General features: G+C 39.0%; 1 protein-coding gene across 1 annotated transcript; it reads right to left on the bottom strand.

Annotated features, from left to right (window-relative positions):
* Positions 1-74: 74 nt before the first annotated feature.
* Positions 75-17807, bottom strand: LOC137025382 (CUB domain-containing protein 1-like). The gene is made up of 9 exons (XM_067393348.1): positions 17747-17807; positions 13691-13875; positions 12357-12693; positions 11904-12269; positions 3199-3396; positions 2226-2600; positions 1648-2001; positions 1445-1526; positions 75-447 (listed from the first exon to the last, which is right to left on the bottom strand). The coding sequence occupies exons 1-9, from the start codon at positions 17805-17807 to the stop codon at positions 75-77; spliced, it is 2331 nt and encodes a 776-aa protein (XP_067249449.1).
* Between the last annotated feature and the right edge of the window lie 541 nt (positions 17808-18348).

The raw sequence follows: 18348 nt of genomic DNA, 5'->3' as shown, positions 1-18348 counted from the left end.
TATACAAACTTTGTAGACACTTAAAAAAAATATTTTACAGTAGAAAATCCATCAAGGAATCAATTTCAATTCCATCAAGGACTCTCTTCTCTCGCACACAGTCTGGTTTCACAGGCCTTGTCTTCAGAGGACTTTGGTGAGCCAGATGTAGTTGACTGTCCCTGAAAGTAACCATAGAGCTCATTGTCAACCATCGCGCTGCCTTTAGTGACTAGGCTTTCACCTTTGCTGACTGGTCTGTCAGGTAAAGGTGGGGCGCTCTCATCTTTAAATTGTTCATTTTCTGCTTCTTTTTCAAGCAGATGGGAATATACTAGAGTATCATCTATGTACACATAGGAGTGAGGATCTTCCTCCTCCTGTGTTTTGGGGATACCATGGAGGCCTGGAAGGAAAGCTTTGGGATTGTAGTTGGACACTGGGGGAGTCTTATTCCTCTTCTTTTTCCTGTGCAATAATAAGATACTTTGCTAACAATCAAATTTAACAGCACAATACTTCTTAGGGTTTCAAAAGCAAAGCTCAGATCCTAAACAGAACCAAACCAGTGCAGAAAAATTAGCTGGAGAGGTGTATGGGTTCATTTACATGTAACATGTACATAATTGCAGCATTTGTCCACTTGGTTTTGCTATAACCAGAACAAAACTTAAAAATGGCTATAATTATGTTGGTCCAACAGTTGGTCCAACTATCTTGAAAACTGGCATTCTGTGTCTTTGTCCAAGGTACTGTTCCATCACTGTCTATTGATTTTAAAAATATGGCTACTATCAGCCAATCAACATTCAGAAGCTATTAGACAATGTTAAAATTAACCTCTTTTGACTCAGGGCCTCAAAAGACCATGAGTCAAGGAAATAATTTTTTTGGAAAGAAATTGCCATTAGATGTTTGCTATTAGGTTTTTCATGTGTGAAACTTGTATACTGATTATATATTATGAGATATTTCACACATACACACCTTATTCAAATCATAAGTTCAATCTCATCATTTTGAACCACTTCACCTCAAGAAAAAACTACTTTTGCGAACTAGTCCAAGGTTTTTTGCTCAACCTCAACAAAACAGTATAGTACAAATCTCAGGACTCCCTAGATTATTAATTATCAAAAATATGTTGAACTGTAGTATTTGAATGGCTATAGCACAGTCATTTCAAAATGGCCTTGAGTCGTGACCCATACAGTTTACCCAGAAGTTTTCCAAAACAAAACCTCAAATCTTCATGAAATTAGAAACAGACATATGATTCTAAACAAGCATGTAAACATGTATGGAGATTAAAATTTAATATTTCATCTCTGATTTATAGGGTTACAGGCTTGTTAAATAAGATTTAATATATTTTTACACATGCGCCTAACGGCCTTAAAGTGCTGGAGCCCCTGAAATTGATGCTTTTAGCTATATTTTAAACATGTTTTTGAAAAACTCTCACCTGAGAACAATCCAGATCACCACAGCTGTTATGATCATTAACACAATGCCCACAATACTCAGGATGATGCCCAGATGGTTCTCTGAAAACATAATGATACATTTCTTAAGATAAAGGATACTTTATCTTTCCCCTACTGAAATATTTTTAAATGGAAATTCTAGTGTGAATCTAGTGGACAGAAGAAAGTAAGGCTCTCTCACTTGAGTTATTCTGCAGTGTGATCTCCATCATTGCTCTGAAGCTTCCTGTCGGGGACTTACAGTTAGTCATGTTAAGGTAAAAACTTTCTGGGACCAGGACATCATTAATATTCTCATCCTTTTTAGTACTGTAGACTATCATTTGAGGCACAATGGTCTGCACTGCAATGTTTGTTTGCACCTCCATACACTCGGGTTGGCTGACATTCATGAACTTCAGATTGCTCTTAAGCTGTGGCTCCATGTTAATGATCCAGGACACATTGCTGGAGGGTTTCATCCCAGACGTCCAGGCTGGGGTCACCAACACTGTAGGATTATCCAGTTTTGGTGCAACAGTGAATATATAGTCCTCTGGATGAGAAAGGCAGAAAAGCAAGACTCAATAACTGTTTTGATTTTTGATATCAAGTCACTCGCACTGAATATATTTGAGCAGGTACACTACTATTGAATGGTTTGAGGTCAGTTAAATTTTTAAATGTTTTTGGACTTGCACTTGGTATATAGCTTCCTCAAGATAAAAAGCAGTTTCCATTTGCATTTATATATAATGAATGTATAATGAAACACTTTACCTGATATGTCTTGTGTAAATGAATAAGTTAAAAAAAGTTCTGTTGCCAAATTCTGGTCATTCAGACTTGTAACGGAGGCAGTTACTGCAATCTTGGATTCACGGATCTGGATTTTCTCAATGGATCCACTTGGACAAAACTGCCCAACAGTGATGCCAGGGTTATCATGGGACACATTAAGGAGGAGGTTGCTATTGCATTCGTCCTCGGGCAGAAAGTAACGCAGACCTGTAGGGGACTGTAGCTCCACTGAACTGTTCTGTGGGCCATGAAGGTGCCATGTCATCGTCTTCAGAACTACTGGGATACAGTTCTGCTCGTAATTGAAGGTTATAGGGAATGTTAAGTGTGCACAGTTTCTCCATTCTTTACATTCTGTTGATAAAGAAACAATGTAAGGGATGAATAGAGCTGAAAGAGCGTAAAGGCCCATTCACACCAAGAATGATAACTTTAAAGTTATCTATAACAATAACTATATTAGCATCCACACCAATTGACGATAACATTATGTGTACTGAATAATAAGCACAAGCTGCAGTTGTGTCTGGTTCTTAGAATTAACCATAGAATTAACCCATTAGTTTGTATCCTCCCCATTATTTTGGTTGCCATCTTGGATTTCTACCAAAAAACACCAACACCACCAAAATTTGGCTCTGCAATGATCTCTGCAATAAGCCACAAAAAACTAACCAAACCGACAAACAAATTTAGCAGGGGTTTCCACCACCATTTTCTGAAGGTACCTGGAAAATTTTATGGAATTCCTACTAACTACTACCCGAAGTCATGTACCTAACCTGACCTGCTTAAATAATAGAAGTTATGGTAAATATAGATTTAACTGGTCAACCTTCTGTTCTAATAGTGACCAAGAGACACCAGAGCATCTTACAAAGTGAAATAAAAACTCAAAACATTTAGGATATTGTCTTATTTACGGGGTGGATCATACCACACAGTTGAGTACCTCTGGTCTGGTTGACAGTCAACTCTAGTTCATCCTTGTTACAGTCAAAGAATTCAATGTCATAATAGTCCCCTGAAGCTATGGTGACTGTGTCCATTACGTCCGAATCCAGTTTTATCACACAGAGGGACTTGGGATCCTTTTTCATCACACGTATTTGTAGCGTTTCATTCTCGGGCAGTTTCCTTTTGCATTGCCCTGTTGCAACAGTGACAAGAATAAGAAAAAATAGATATCAAATAAACATATGAAATACATAAGGCATAATGAACAATGAGCCAGTCATTGCCATTGGCAGTCATGCAAAATAAAACTATCAGAGTGATCAAAAGACTTTATTATGAGAAAAGAGACGGTGGAGTGACAAGGAACACTGAACTCATCCAGTCCTGTTCGACCTGTCTGTGTGTTATCCCAATTATTACACATCCACTTAATAAGTAGATAAATAATTATACATAAATTATATGTAAAAACATGAAACTGAAAGTTCAATGCAAATGGAGATATTGTCTTTTAAAGTTATGGCAGTTACATGCCTACAAAAACGACCGGTTTGGACTACAACGAGTTTCTTCCCAGGTTGGTGACATCATAAACCCTGCAAAACACGGGGAACATGCAACAAAGTGGGCGAGGCCATGTTGCGCGGCAAAATGGAAGCAGAATTGTGTACACCAGACGTGAGTGACGTGTCAAAAGATAATAGAACCCATTATAATCTATGCTATTTTCTACACTGGATGCAGCGCTGAAGACAGCTTCCACAATCTACACGAGTTCAATGCTGGATTTGCACAAAGGCTATTACTGAAAGATGAAGCAGTTCCCACTTTAAAAGCAGAAGCTGCTGTTTACTGGCCCCAAACTGTAAGTACGTTTTATTGTTTGTACATGTCTTTGAAATGTATTATGTTGCTATTTTTTGGTTTCAACAAGGACATAAACAAAGACCAACACATTTTTGCTTCGCTAGCCAGTTAGCTAAATTCTATTGCATAGTTCAACAAACGCCAACAAACATCAACAAACTTCTATGTTCACAGTTGTTCATGCTATACTGCTACTACTCAGTCATGTATTCGGCTACAGTAAAGCTTTAATCAGGATAATACCGTATATTGAAAGCTAACAAAAAGCAATATCTAAACACTTTGACACAAATAAAAAATTAAATACCATTCATAAACGTCCTTTAAAAGCCGCGATTGGAGAGGTTCTGCTTGACCCTCTTCATCTGGGTTTGATTCGGGCTCAATTTGATACAGCAATATAGACGCCATTATTTACATTTCCATATTTACAAGCATATGTAACAACTAACGGTAAGGGGCGTGATGTTTCCGGACGCTTCAGTGAATCACAATGCACTGGGCCAGTTAACCAATCTGAGCACATTGCGTATTTTTGAGGGAGTGGTTTCATAGAACCAGGAAGTCAAACGAGCCATTCAAATAACAATGGAAACAGAGGTGTAGAATAAAGGTAAATATATGAAAAATATGGCTTTTTTTAAAAAAACAAAAAACAACGAAGCATTAAGACATGTTAAACTGTGCCTCAAAAACACAATCAAGCCTAAAAAAAAACAACTGAACCACCCCTTTAAGCGAAAACCACTTTGGTGGGTAAAGAATATACCATTTATATTAGAACTGAATGAATGAGGCGTTTTACTTGTGGGAAGTAAGGTCATACAAAACTTGTATGCTCATTGAACGATGAGGCTAGTACTAATGTGACTGAAATTAATCCTTCTATGGATCAATTGCATATGCATTATTTGCATCAGTAAATAATGAAGGTGAAAAAAAAATCACAGTGATAGGATTGATCAGAAAACTGAAATGCCTTCTCTCTCCAAAGATGGTGAGAGTGCCAGTGAGCCTGTAATGAACAAATAATTTGATGATGTAGTACATACTTTCATGAATACCGTTGTAAGTATGAATAATAGTACAGTGCATGATGAAGTAGAGAGCGCCGACACTGATCCTGGTGAAATCAGTGAATTGGAGTGACCTGTAGAGAGTGCTGAGCTTGTGAAGCCTGGTAGTGAGTCAACAGATTGACAGGCATCAGAACTCAGTCTGTCACAGGGTGACGCTGGTATGCTGATAGAAGGGAACGAAGTTCAGTCTATGGATTCTGACACTGACACTTCTGATTTAGCAGAAAATCTTACTAATGCAAATTCTCAGTGAGGTTCTGCCGAGAATTGTTCATCTTAAATTAAAGCAATTCTATTATACAGTTTGCCAAATAAATGATTTTGGCAAAGACTAAGACTTGAAAAATACTTCCCAGATTTACAGATTTTTATTGATTCATGTACTTTGGCTATGAGAAAAGCAACACTAGAGGAGCTTGATAAACCTAAATGCTACAGGCTCAAAAAACACATGAGCACTGTTAAAAAAACATTAAAAGCTTGTTTTAAGGAATATCTATAGGGTCATAATTGTCAGTATATTTTTCTGATACCCTATAGCATTATTTTTTTCCATGACATTTATAAATATTGGATATTTTAACATCAGTGGATGTCAGGTAATAACAAAGAGACTTGCTGTTTAATTATTTACAATTCAAGAAAGCAGACATTATTTTGCTTCAAGAGACTCATTCTAACTTACAAAATCAGACACAGTGGATTTGTAATTGGAAAGAGAAGTATTTTAATGAGCCACAGGACTAATCTTAGTACTGGTGTTGCTATACTTTTTTTTTTGCATGTATCTCTAATCAACCAATGTCTCATGTTTGAGACAATACCTGGTCGACTTTTAAGAGCAGATGTTATGGTTGAACAAATAAGGTTATCTTTTTTTAATGTAATGATTATTATTTTTTTTTTTGTCTTTTTTGTCTGATGCTTTGTTACAGGTTTGCGATCTGGGGCCGGGTTTCTCTGTGTGTGCTGATTGTAGGTGACCAGTGTGAACCTACAATCACACTGTGGCTGTTCCTGTGTGCTTCAGCACTTTACAAAGAGCGAGTTTTCCCATTCTAAAAGAGCTTACAGACGGACACTGCATCTTTTTCAATATGTCATTCCGTCCGTGCATTACTGTAAGCAGTCGTTCCCTGGCCCCTGTTAACGGTCACAATGGTCACTCGGACCTGGTTACCAGAACTGATGCTCCTCATGACAGCACCTCCTTGGCCCATTCCTCTGAGGAAGGACCTTCTGACTCAGAGACGGGGCAGCCTATTTCACCTGCTTCCGGACCTCTGGAAACTTCATGTCTGGCCCCTGGATGGGATGCGGAGGTTCTAGGTGATCTACCCCAGTCGGTTGAAGACACCATCACTTCTGAAAGAGCTCCTTCTATGAGGAATCTCTATGCTCTGAAGTGGAACCTGTTCATCAAGTGGTGTACCGGGTCCTCACGTGTTCGTTCAGGTCAGTGCTTTCCTCCCTGCAAGAAGGGTTGAAGGCGAAGGCTGTCTGCCTCCACCCTTTAAGTGTATTTTGCCGCCATTGCTGCACATCATGACACAGTTGATGGTAAGTCTCTAGGGAAGCATGACCTGATCTCAGGTTCCTGAGGGGGGCGAGGAGACTGAATCCACCTCGCCCTCCCTCTATATCCTCTTGGGACATGTCCCTGGTACTTACAGCTCTCCGGGGACCTCCCTTTGAGCCTTTGCAGTCAGTTGAGTTAAAAGCGCTGTCCCTTAAGACAGTCCTCCAGGTTGCATTGGGAGTACAAAAAAAAAAGTGAAAAGTGAAGCTGAGTCAGACACATGCGAGATATGATAGCCCAGGTGGAAGGGTAAATTGTTTGGGATAATTTGAAACAACCACGGAGTACAAAGATAAAAAGTTCAAGTTCGCAATTCACGTCATGGAGGGCGACACTGAGAACAATCTGCTTAGCAGAGAACAAGCAGTAGAAATGGGCTTAGTTAAAAGAATCGAGCATGTCAGCGCAGCATTCGGTGAACAGGGAACAATGAAAACCGAACCTGTCAAAATAAACCTAAAAGAGAACGTAGAACCATACGCAGTCCACACAGCGAGAAGAGTGCCATTACCGTTACTTCCCAAAGTTAAGGCTGAACTCCAACGAATGGAGGAGAATGGAGTTATTGAAAAGATAACGCAACCCACGGACTGGTGCACGCCACTGGTACCAGTGATGAAACCTAACGGGAAAGTGCGCATCTGCGTAGACTTGAAAAAGTTGAACGAAAATGTAAAAAGGGAACGATTCATCCTACCCACGACTGATGAAATTCTTGCCAAACTCGCAGGGTCCAAAATATTCTCTTTGTTGGATGCCGCAAGCGGCTTTTGGCAGATCCCCCTACATAGTGAGAGCAGTCTGCTCACTACATTCATAACGCCGTTTGCCAGATACTGTTTCAAGCGCTTACCCTTTGGTATTAGCATAGCGACAGAAATATTTCAGCGCAAAATGAACGAACTCTTAGGAGGTTTAGAGGGAGTTGCGGTCTACATGGACGATTTAATCGTTCACGGCGAAACCCAGGAACAGCACAACAAGCATCTGAGGCGCGTTCTGGAGAGGATCGAGCGCGCAGGGTTCAAGCTCAACAAAGAGAAATGTACCTTCAGGCAGAAGGAGCTTTATTTCCTGGGACATGTTATAGACGAGAGTCAGGCCTGACCCGGGGAAAGTAATGGCTATCTCGGAGCTGCAAGCCCCACGAAATGTGAGTGAACTGACACGGGTCTTGGGGATGATAAACTATATGGGACGTTACATTCCAGATTTGACGACAGTGGGCGGGCCGCTGTTTGATTTGTTAAAAGGGACTGTAACATGGACATGGGACCAGCCCCAAGAAAGCGCATTTCAAAAGCTTAAAGAAACTCTAATGACTGTACCTGTTCTCGCATACTACGATTCAGGGAAACCCACAGCGGTGTCAGCAGACGCGAGTAGCTACGGGCTGGGAGGAGTCCTACTACAGCTGCATGGAGACAGCTGGAAGCCAATGGCATATTGTTCGAGGAGGTTAAATGAGGCAGAAACCAGGTATGCGCAGATAGAAAAGGAGTGCTTGGCTGGAGTCTGGGTGTGCGAGAGATTCGAGAAGTATCTCATAGGCCTGGACAGATTCCGCCTTATTATAGACCACAAACCTACCATTGATTAATAAAAAAGACTTGGACACAGTACCAATACGCTGTCAAAGACTTTTAATGAGACTGATGCGATTTGCAGTGACTGCAGAATAAAAAGATATTGGTAGTAGCCGATACACTGTCGAGAAGTCCAATAAGTGATGATGCAACGAGCAGTAGACCTACAGCGAAAGAGATAGCCTGTTACGTTGACGCAGTTATAGCCAGCTTGCCCATGTCACAGTCAAAGTTGAGCTTGATCATAGCAGCGACTGAAAGGGATGAACAGTTACAACTAGTTAAGTAAGTTCATAAAGCACGGCTGGCCAGAGCACATGAGAAACATACCAGAAGGTATTAGAGACTTCTTTGCAGTGAAAGATGTGCTGTCAATTAGTGAAGGACTGATAATTCTGGGCAGACACATTTGTATTCCAAGTGAACTGAGACAGGACATCCTTGAACGCATCCACAAAATGCAGAGAACATGCAAAATTCATCCGTATGGTTGCCTGGTATATCATCGGATATAAATAACAAAATTGACTTGTTGTTAAGACAGGAAAACGCAAAGGAAAGAGCCACTTAAATCAACCCCGCTAACTGACAGGCCGTGGCAGCGCCTGGCTATAGACATTTGCAAAAACAAGGGCCAGATGTATCTGATTGTTTCAGATTACTACTCGCGCTTCATAGAGATCCTCCATCCGCCAAAGACAATGACAGCGCAGGTGATAAACAGATTGCAAGCTACATTTGCGAGGTTTGGAATACCGGAGCAGATTATGAGTGATAACGGTCCGCAGTTTACTAGTGAAGAATGGACAGTATTAAGAGGAAATATGACTTTGAACATGTCACATCGAGCCCACATAACCCGCAAGCAAATGGGCATGCCGAGTATGCGGTCCAAGTAGCCAAACACATCCTTAGACAGGATGACCCCCACCTTGCTTTAATGTGTTACCGAGCAACACCACATTCATCTACAGGGGTTAGCCCTGCCGAATTGTTGATGGGCAGGAAAATTCGTACAACACTGCCTACATTGAAGAAAAACCTGCAGCCAAGTGGCCAAGTAGAATGTTGGTGAGAGAAAGAGACGCTTTAGCTAAAACACAACAAGCCTTCTACTTTAATCGGAGACATGGGGTGCGTGACTTACATGTGTTGAAGCCAGGTGATGCAGTGCTGGTGAAACTGGACGGGGAGAAGCCGTGGAAAGGTCCAGTGCTGGTCAGAACGCAATTTGTGGTGCAGGCTCCAAAAGGGGAAGGTGAGATGAGGCGAATCGTAGACATCTACAGAAAGTGCCTGCGGAATGTCTAGATGCTGATAATAACTGTGAAACAACAGTGAAGAGTCCACAGGAGCTTGAAAAGCGGATCACCACCAACGCGGAGCAGCCAGAGTCGCAGACACCGTGTGAAACGCAAGGAGTGACTGTGACCAGGTCCGGCAGAGTGATAAAGCCTACTGTCAAACTAAATTTGTAGTTAAGTAAATTCTAATGCATGTTTAGGTGTAGTAGATGTGAATTATGCATCTTAAGCGAATGTAATGTTGAATGTTTATTTGATAAAAGAAAAATGTGAAATGTTTAAAATGTTCATTATAGTTAAAATGAATAGCGGGCAAATGCTAGTTAGTAAATAAAGAAGCAGGGTTATAATAATGGTTTTCCTTAGAAAAATTTAAAGGGGGAGGTGTCGTAGAGAGTGAATAATGACGTATGTTGTGTGACAACCTATCAGGAAGAAGTCCAGGGGCGGGACGAGGGGACTAGTAGCCAGAGACAAAGGAATAGAGTCTGTGTCTGTGGTACTCATTAAATAAATAAGTTCTTAGCAACAAAGCCATTGTAAGTGAGACTTATTTGACACATTTAAATGTGGGTGTTACAGAAGGTCATCTGATGTGCATCACATGTGACGTACATGTCTTTTAATTTACTATTTGTTGATATAATTTTAATTTATAAAAACCAAGATGAAGCCTGCAAAAATAGGACACCATCTAAAATAGGACAAATATGCTTTTTGGTGTAGTGTGCTTAAAAAAAATAGCGATAATGGTAGGTGGTCTCAAAATATTCTAATAACAGTACTTAATTTGAATATCAACATTAAATGTGGGTGTGGTTACTAATGAGCTGGAATGTCTATGAAAGCATGTTAAAAATTTTCCTGATAATTTACTCACCCCCATGTCATCCAAGATGTTCATGTCTTTCTTTCGTCAGTCAAAAAGAAATTAAGATTTTTGATGAAAACATTCCAGGATTATTCTCCATATAGTGGACTTCACTGGACTCCAAATGGTTCAAGGTCAAAATTACAGTTTCAGTGCAGCTTCAAAGGGCTTTAAACGATACCAGACGAGGAATAAGGGTCTTATCTAGATAAACAATCTGTCCTTAATTTCTTTTCAACTGAAGAAAGAAAGACATGGACATCTTGGATGACATGGGGGGGTGAGTAAATTATCGGGAAAATTTTATTTGAAAGTGAACTAATCCTAAATTGTTAAGGTTGTAAATTCTAATACAAACAGTATTTCAATATACAATTTTTTTTTATTGTATCTGTTTGTGTTATAATTCAATTTTATGCAATGATGTGCAAGTATCTTCATTTTATTTTTCTTCAAAATCAAATTTAGTTAGTTGTAACTGTTCATCCCTTTCAGTCTTAATGTCTTAATTTGCCTTAATGTTAGATCAAATGGTATAGTAGTACTCAGTGGTACATCATATTAAATAAATTATAATGCATTGCTTAATGTGGGAAAAAATCTTGTTTTAAAGGAACAAAGCTATATGCAGAAAGAAAAAAAAAAAGGGAAAACATGTCAGGCTAACAGAAGAGAAAGGTATAATCAGTGGAGTGAAGAAAAAAATGAAAGGATCATCAATGAGTACAGGGGAAGAGTAGAGGCAGGACAGGGCATGTTTTTTTGCCCAGTTCATGGAATGTTCCAAAATCCATCCTTGAATAAAAGAGTTAAAGGAGCTGTTAAATGACAAAAATGTTTCTCTGCTTATCAGTTTTATAAATGTTTTTTTTTTTTTCATCAGATAGCCTAATATCCATATTGAAATGAAAGCATACCAAAGATTAGTATGCAAACTGTGACTCAGGTAGGTCAAAAACACACAAGGAGAAGCATTAAAAGCTTTTTTTGTTTGAGTGCATACATGCACGTCTGCTTCATAATACAACATTAAAGCTACCTTTTAGTAAACAAATGTCTCGCCCTCATCTTGTGGTGGCTTGAAATTTCAATGGGAATTGGATATGCATGTTTAGACATAGGTTGCATGTCCAGAGATCGGATATGCATCTGATTTAAAACCACATTTGGAAGTGGAAGATCAGATGTGAAAAAATCGGATTTTTGTGTTTACACGTGTGCAACGAATTCTGATCTGTGTCAGATGTGAGCATTTTTTGTGCCTGTGTAAATGCAGCCTATGTAAACATCTCTTATGTAAACTAGTTTATTCAGGACAGACTATTCACTACATAAAAATAGCATGCCATTTTTATGACCCCTTTTATTTTGTTAATATTATTTATTAACATCTTGCATAAAGAATGTCACATACCCGTTTTTCTCTTGATGGAAGAGATTTGAAAGTGCACCATTAGGCCTTCCGATGGAGGATCTGGCTTGGACATGTTGCAGTTTTTTATAATGAGGGTAATGTGTCCAGTTTCCGCCAATGGCTGGGTGACATCCAGCGGTTTTACCAGCTCTTTCTTGCTGTACCGAATGTACTTAATTTTGGGGATTTTTTCAGGTTGGATGCATGTTGGAACAGTGTAGTTCATAATGTGGACATCTATGTAGTATGCATGGGGCACTCTGAAACGCCATGTTGACAAAGCATTTTCAGGAAAAGTGTTTGGGGTAAAGAAATCCTGGGTTGAACTCATCTCTGGGAGAACAACTTCGATAACAGCCAGTGATCCTGTAAAATAAAGTTCAACAATTCACATATGACCAATTTGTTTAGACAATTTGTGCTTAAATATGTAAGCCTTACCATTACACTTACCATAAATGGCAAATCCCAGTGATACACCGATATCTTTCAAGTCCAGAGGCTGACCTCCAGACACTTCCAATGACAGTTTGACAAATTTACGCACTTGAATTTCTGTAATGGCTCCATTCTGACAAAACCTCCCAACACTGACATTCTCCGATGTGATCGTGTAAACGTGTTTGTCTGGGCAGCTGTCTGTGGGCTGAATCTGCCGTAAACCAGTCCTACTGAAATTAAAATAGGTTGTCCTTGTAGGAGGGTTCAGATTCCAGGTGAAGGTCCGACTGAAGTTTTGAAAGATGTGATGTTCTTTGGGTTCAATGATTGATTTCACTGTTGAACGAATGTGTTATGTCAGTTAATGACTAAGTAGATTTATTAAGTTAACAACAAGTGCACAGTGTTAATTTAATCCTCTGGTGCCCCTCATTTAGGGGTCACACTCATACTCCTCCTGGACTGAATTGTTCTAAATGATTTTTTATTAAAGTTTGGGAGGAACACATTTAAATGATCTAACTAATCACATCACTCCAACAAGCAGTCAGCAATCAGAAATCAACATGTCTATTACAGTGAATGTATACTGGGTGATTAATGATACTGTTATCTTCCATGTAAACTACAAAAAGGTGAATGTGTGAAAACTGTGTTCAGTATATAGGCGTGTGGCATCAAAAAATAAAAAATAAAAAAAAACGCAAAGGAAAAACTTTTTGGTTTGTAGTACATCATTATTGTGTAAACGTGATGCATCCGAAATCAAATACTTCCCTACTATATCACATGCAAAAAGATAGTAAAATAGTAGTATGTCCGAATGCATAGTAGGCGAAAAGTACCCAGATGACCAACTACTTCCTGTAAGATTCTGAAGTGCGCATTCGCTGGACACTTTACTATCCCATGAGGCCCCGGGATTGGATTTATGAATGGCAGTGAAGTGACAACTGATGCTGGTAGGTCATATGACAGTAACAATGAATTTCATTCAGACTACCCATTTTCATACTATATAGAAAATACTTTTTTTTAAAGGTCACAAAGTAAATTCAAATGTAGTACCAGTATGTGATTTCAGACTGTTAAACCAAGAAAGTAAACTGTATACGAAAAAGTATTATAGCGTTTGCTTTCATATTATTAATTGTAATTAATAATGGAATGACAAACATTATAATACTTTCTCATTTACGGTCAACATTCAGCAAATATGCATTTATATCATTTAAACAAATCTTTGAATACATTTTTGTCTTAATAACCTATGAAATATAATTGTCTAAATGAAAAATGTAAGGAGTAAAAGGATTACTTTTAAATGACAGTTCAATATCTGTTATGATCTGCACAGTGAACACATTCTCTGGCTGTGAACAGCTGAAATTCAAACTTGTATCATTTCTGAGGATCACAGAAGACTGGCACTCCTGACTTATACAAACTTCACACTGTGTGTTTATGCCAGCACTTGTATTAATGTAGATGCTTGTGCCCTCTTCAACAGCAACGTTGAGCTCTGCACCACCTAAAATGATAAAAAGACAAACTTTTCTTAAGCAAACATTAAGATTTTAGATAAAGTGAGTGTGACACAACTATTTACAAAAACATAAAAAATAGGCAGTTTTTTCATTTATATCAAGTTATAAATAATGTCTGTCATGACAACTCTCAGGAGATTGGTATGGTAAGAGATTGGCATGGTAATGGATATGACAATGTAATATATTTGGTCCCTGCTGCAGAGAAAGTACAGAGACTTGCTACTGCCAATACATTCAGAGACATTGCTGAGAGCATGTAATACATGCTGCTGCTGCACCTGTAACATACATGAAATAACACCCATAGCAGATCTTTACAGGTGGAGCTGGGGAAATTGGAGGGTTTCTGAAAGCATGTTGCACTGCTAACATCAACACTACCAGTATTTGTTTGAATGTCATGCTGCTGGCACAACAACAACCAATCTGAGGGCTGTTTCATAAAAGATGCTAAGAAAAGCGAGGATTAAACTCCAAAACCTGACTTGAGTTAACCTAACAAATGAGTTTGGGCTAAAACGGTTTCATAAAAGGTAATTGAAGTTCACGCAGTCCCGCTAATTCGATCCAGGTTCACCTAGTCAAGATCATTTCACGTGCATGATTTTTTTAAGCAGCCATAGAGGTCGATCATGGATCAAATCGATCCACCATAGGAAACAGCATACATTTTGTGCTATTTTATGCGTTTGAGACATGGTGTTTTCCTCAGTGCATAACTTTTCACAAGTTTATTCTCCATCTGTAAATGTTAGAAAGTAATGCAAATATTTCCATTTTGCGGCTAAACTTCACAGTGAACGATCGCTGCTGCGCGCTAAACCGACGGGATGCAATAGAAGCTCAATAATTCTAAAATATACATTTTGCTAAAATATTTGATGTACATTAAATGTGCTTTATGTACAAGTTTAAACCTACAAGTAAGTGTATTTTTATGATAGTAACTGTAAATGGACTATTGTAATGCGGTAAATGAATATACTTTGGGACAATTACTGAGTTTAGATTTATCTTACCAATTAAAATTTAGTCTGTGCATATTTTAATTTTTAATTTTGTGATTTTAATTTCTGCTCTTCTAATAACCATAAAGAGTACTACTGCCAAATAAAACCAGATAGAAATGTATTCATATTTTAAAACAATCTAATTAAATATTGGGCACAAAACATTTTTTTGTAAATGTTTTACACACACACACACACACACATATATATGTGAGACCAGAGTATAGATTAAATATGGGCCTTGGAAAAGGCTAGCTGACTTTATTGTGCTTTGACTACAGTGGGTAGTTTCAGTGTGGACAACATCCATACATGTCACTTCAGCAGGCTGCATCTTACTCTGTCACTCTTTTCATAGCTTTTGCTGGCTCTGAAACACTCACTTTGTATTTGTCCTGCTCTTTGTCTAGCAAAAAAAATCACTCACTTAATGAAAGCTTACAAATGAAGGCCTGATTGTTTCAGGGGCCTTGTCACAGGTTTATTGATTTTGAATTTCTGTGTTACTTTTGCTATATTTTCACACTTAAAACAATGATTTGGCAATCCTCTTGTACTCTTTTGTGCTAAGAAATAAGTCTCTGACAGTTCTCTCCCAAGTGCTTCCATTGTTGTCAGTATTAAGTCTGAGAATGATTCAGTGGGCTATATAACACTTAATTTTTAAGAAATTACTTCTCTTTAAATGTTTTGTTTCTCATCATACTTACCTTTTAATAAAAAAAATGCCTTAAACTTACACCAATATATATATTTTTTTATTTAGCACTATTTAGTAAATGTGTGTATATATTATATATAAAAAATATACACACATAATAATATACACACACACACACACACACACTCTCACATACAATTATTTGACTTTATTAACATATACACATACATTATATATATATGTTAATAAAGTCAAATAATTGCATGTGAGAGAGTCAGCTGTAATATCATTGCGTTCCTATTGGTCATTGTTAGAGGAGCTCGGCTTAGCCTGACAGTTAGCCTGCTCCAGACCAGGCTAGTTTCCCAGCATAAGTTGCCAGAGTAATGTTACGGGATACAGGAGACGAACACAGTAGTAACAGGTTTTGGTAGTTTTATTGACCACAGTAGAGCTTGCAACAACAGACAGGTGAGTGAACTGATGATATATGGATATAAGCAGATGATATGAGGAATAGTTACTGTCCTTTCTTGTGCAGGTTGAGATACGTTGGAGCTTAGAGATCGCTGGAGTTATCTGGAGCTGGCTGACACACACCCACACAGCAGACGAGGCACACGAAGGGAAGGAGAGACGCTGGAGACAGGTGAGTATATGAAGAGGAGTCCTTAAGGTAAGCATCACATGGAGTATATGCGAACAAGACCGGACATCGAGTGCTGTGTGCGTGTGCGCTTTGTAGTGCTGTTGATGAGTGAGGTGATGAGGTGCAGGTGGCGGTGATTAGTATTCAGGAGACTGTGAGCATTGTGGTTGGGTGACGTAGGAACCTGACGTGTCTGTGACAAGTAACTGAGTTTTAACTCATTTAAGTTTGTTTTATGAAAAAGAATTCGCTGACAACAAGTCTGACTAATTAAAATAAGCATGGCTTGTTTTCTAATCTTGCTTTATGAAACAGTCCTCAGCTGTGCGATGTAGATAATGATGTGATCAATACCACATGAGTTAAAGACCTATCAGCTTGCACCATCTAGAGTTTCACGCCAGAACTAGGTAATTGTTTACACTCTTCTAAATTGGTATTTATGGTATGAATGAAGAACTTTTAACATTCATGGAACCTTTCTATTGTACAAAAGTTTCTATATAGTGTAAAAGCTTTTTAGATGATTAGAATGTTCTTCACACAAGAAAAAAAGGTTCTTTCAAGAACTATTCACTGAGGTTGTTTAGGGAAGCCAACATGTCTTCTATGTCATCGCTGCAAAAAAAAAAAAAAAAAAAAAAACCTTTTTGAATCTTTATTTTAAAGAGTGTATGGGCTATTGTTTTAGTGTGCACCCCAAAACAACACAGTTAAAATGTATCTGTAGAATCTGAAGGGAACAGCAGTGCTAAAGGTGCACTGGGGTAAATGGTGCCTTTTATTTTATTTTCCTCTAAACCACTAGATGGCACAAAACTTGCTGCAGCGCTTTCCAAAACATCAGTTTTTCAAGATGCTCATGGATATTTGCAGTATATCAGCAGTGCAAAGTTGATTCTGCACTAATTTGATCTAATATTTGATGTTTTTTTTAAATAAAGTATATTTAAGTTAAAGGGGTCATGAACTGCATGTTTTATAATGTTTCCTGAGTGCACTTATTATGTTAGTATGCTTTTTACATCAAAAATTGTCATAATTTAGAAATAAAAAGGCATTTTTCCTACCCTGATTTTTGCCCTCTGATTTGAAAGCTCTGTTTTAAGGGGTGTGTCTGCTGTGAGACTTCAGTGTAAACGCCCACTGCTGTGATTGGCTAACATCTTTGCATATGAAATAGCTAAGTATCACTCTCTCTTTTAGCAAGTTTTTACTATTACAGCTCTCAAGGTTAACTAATCGTGAAGGTTGCAGTTGTCATGGAATCAGTTCCCACCACCAACACACATTGTCACCGGATCTCCAATCATTACAGCTTTCCGTCAAGGACTCACTCCTAAAGTGAAACAATTAATGGTCGTGTACAATGATTCAGTGGGGCTTAAAAACCTAACTTAAAAAATGATACGAGTGGCTCAACGCTTCTCCGCATATGCTGTGCTTTCACCCGCTGCCAGCTCTCTGCCTGCCTCACCATCTGTCGCTCCTCCAACACCAGAACAAATGCAGGTAGATTCCTCCCGCCTCACCCAAGTGGAGCGTCAGAAAAGAATTCAACGTCTGTGTCTCTACTGTGGTGGAGAAGGACATGTCATCGGCGTGTTTCCCATCAACTTCCCCTGCCGCTTCAAGCTTCTTCTTCGTGGCCAAGAAGGACGGAGGCTTGAGGCAGTGCATTGACTACCATCATCTGAACTCCCAGACTGTTAAATTCAGTTATCCCTTTCCTCTGGTCCCAGCAGCTCTGGAACAGCTCAGAGGAATTCGCATCTTCTCCAAGCTGGACCTGAGGAGTGCATATAACCTGTGGAAGACTGCCCTTGTTACACCATCTGGCCACTATGAGTACCGGGTTATTCCGTACGGCCTGTCCAACTCTCCCTCCGTGTTCCAGAACTATATGAATGAGGTGTTCCGGGAGTTCCTCCACCAGTTCATCACAGTGTACATTGATGACATCCTCATCTACTCCCGGAACCAGGCCGAACACCGCCAACACGTCTCCCATGTCCTAGAGTAGCTACGTGAGCACCACCTATACCTCAAGCTGGAGAAGTGCGAGTTCCATACCACCTCCGTTCACTTCCTTGGTTACATCATCGACCAACACGGCATACAGATGGACCAGAGG

This window comes from Chanodichthys erythropterus, chromosome 2 (assembly GCF_024489055.1).
Source record: "Chanodichthys erythropterus isolate Z2021 chromosome 2, ASM2448905v1, whole genome shotgun sequence".
Classification (NCBI taxonomy): Eukaryota; Metazoa; Chordata; class Actinopteri; order Cypriniformes; family Xenocyprididae; genus Chanodichthys; species Chanodichthys erythropterus.
The sequence above is the reverse complement of the archived record's forward strand: the minus strand, read 5'-3'. Positions and strand labels throughout refer to the sequence as shown.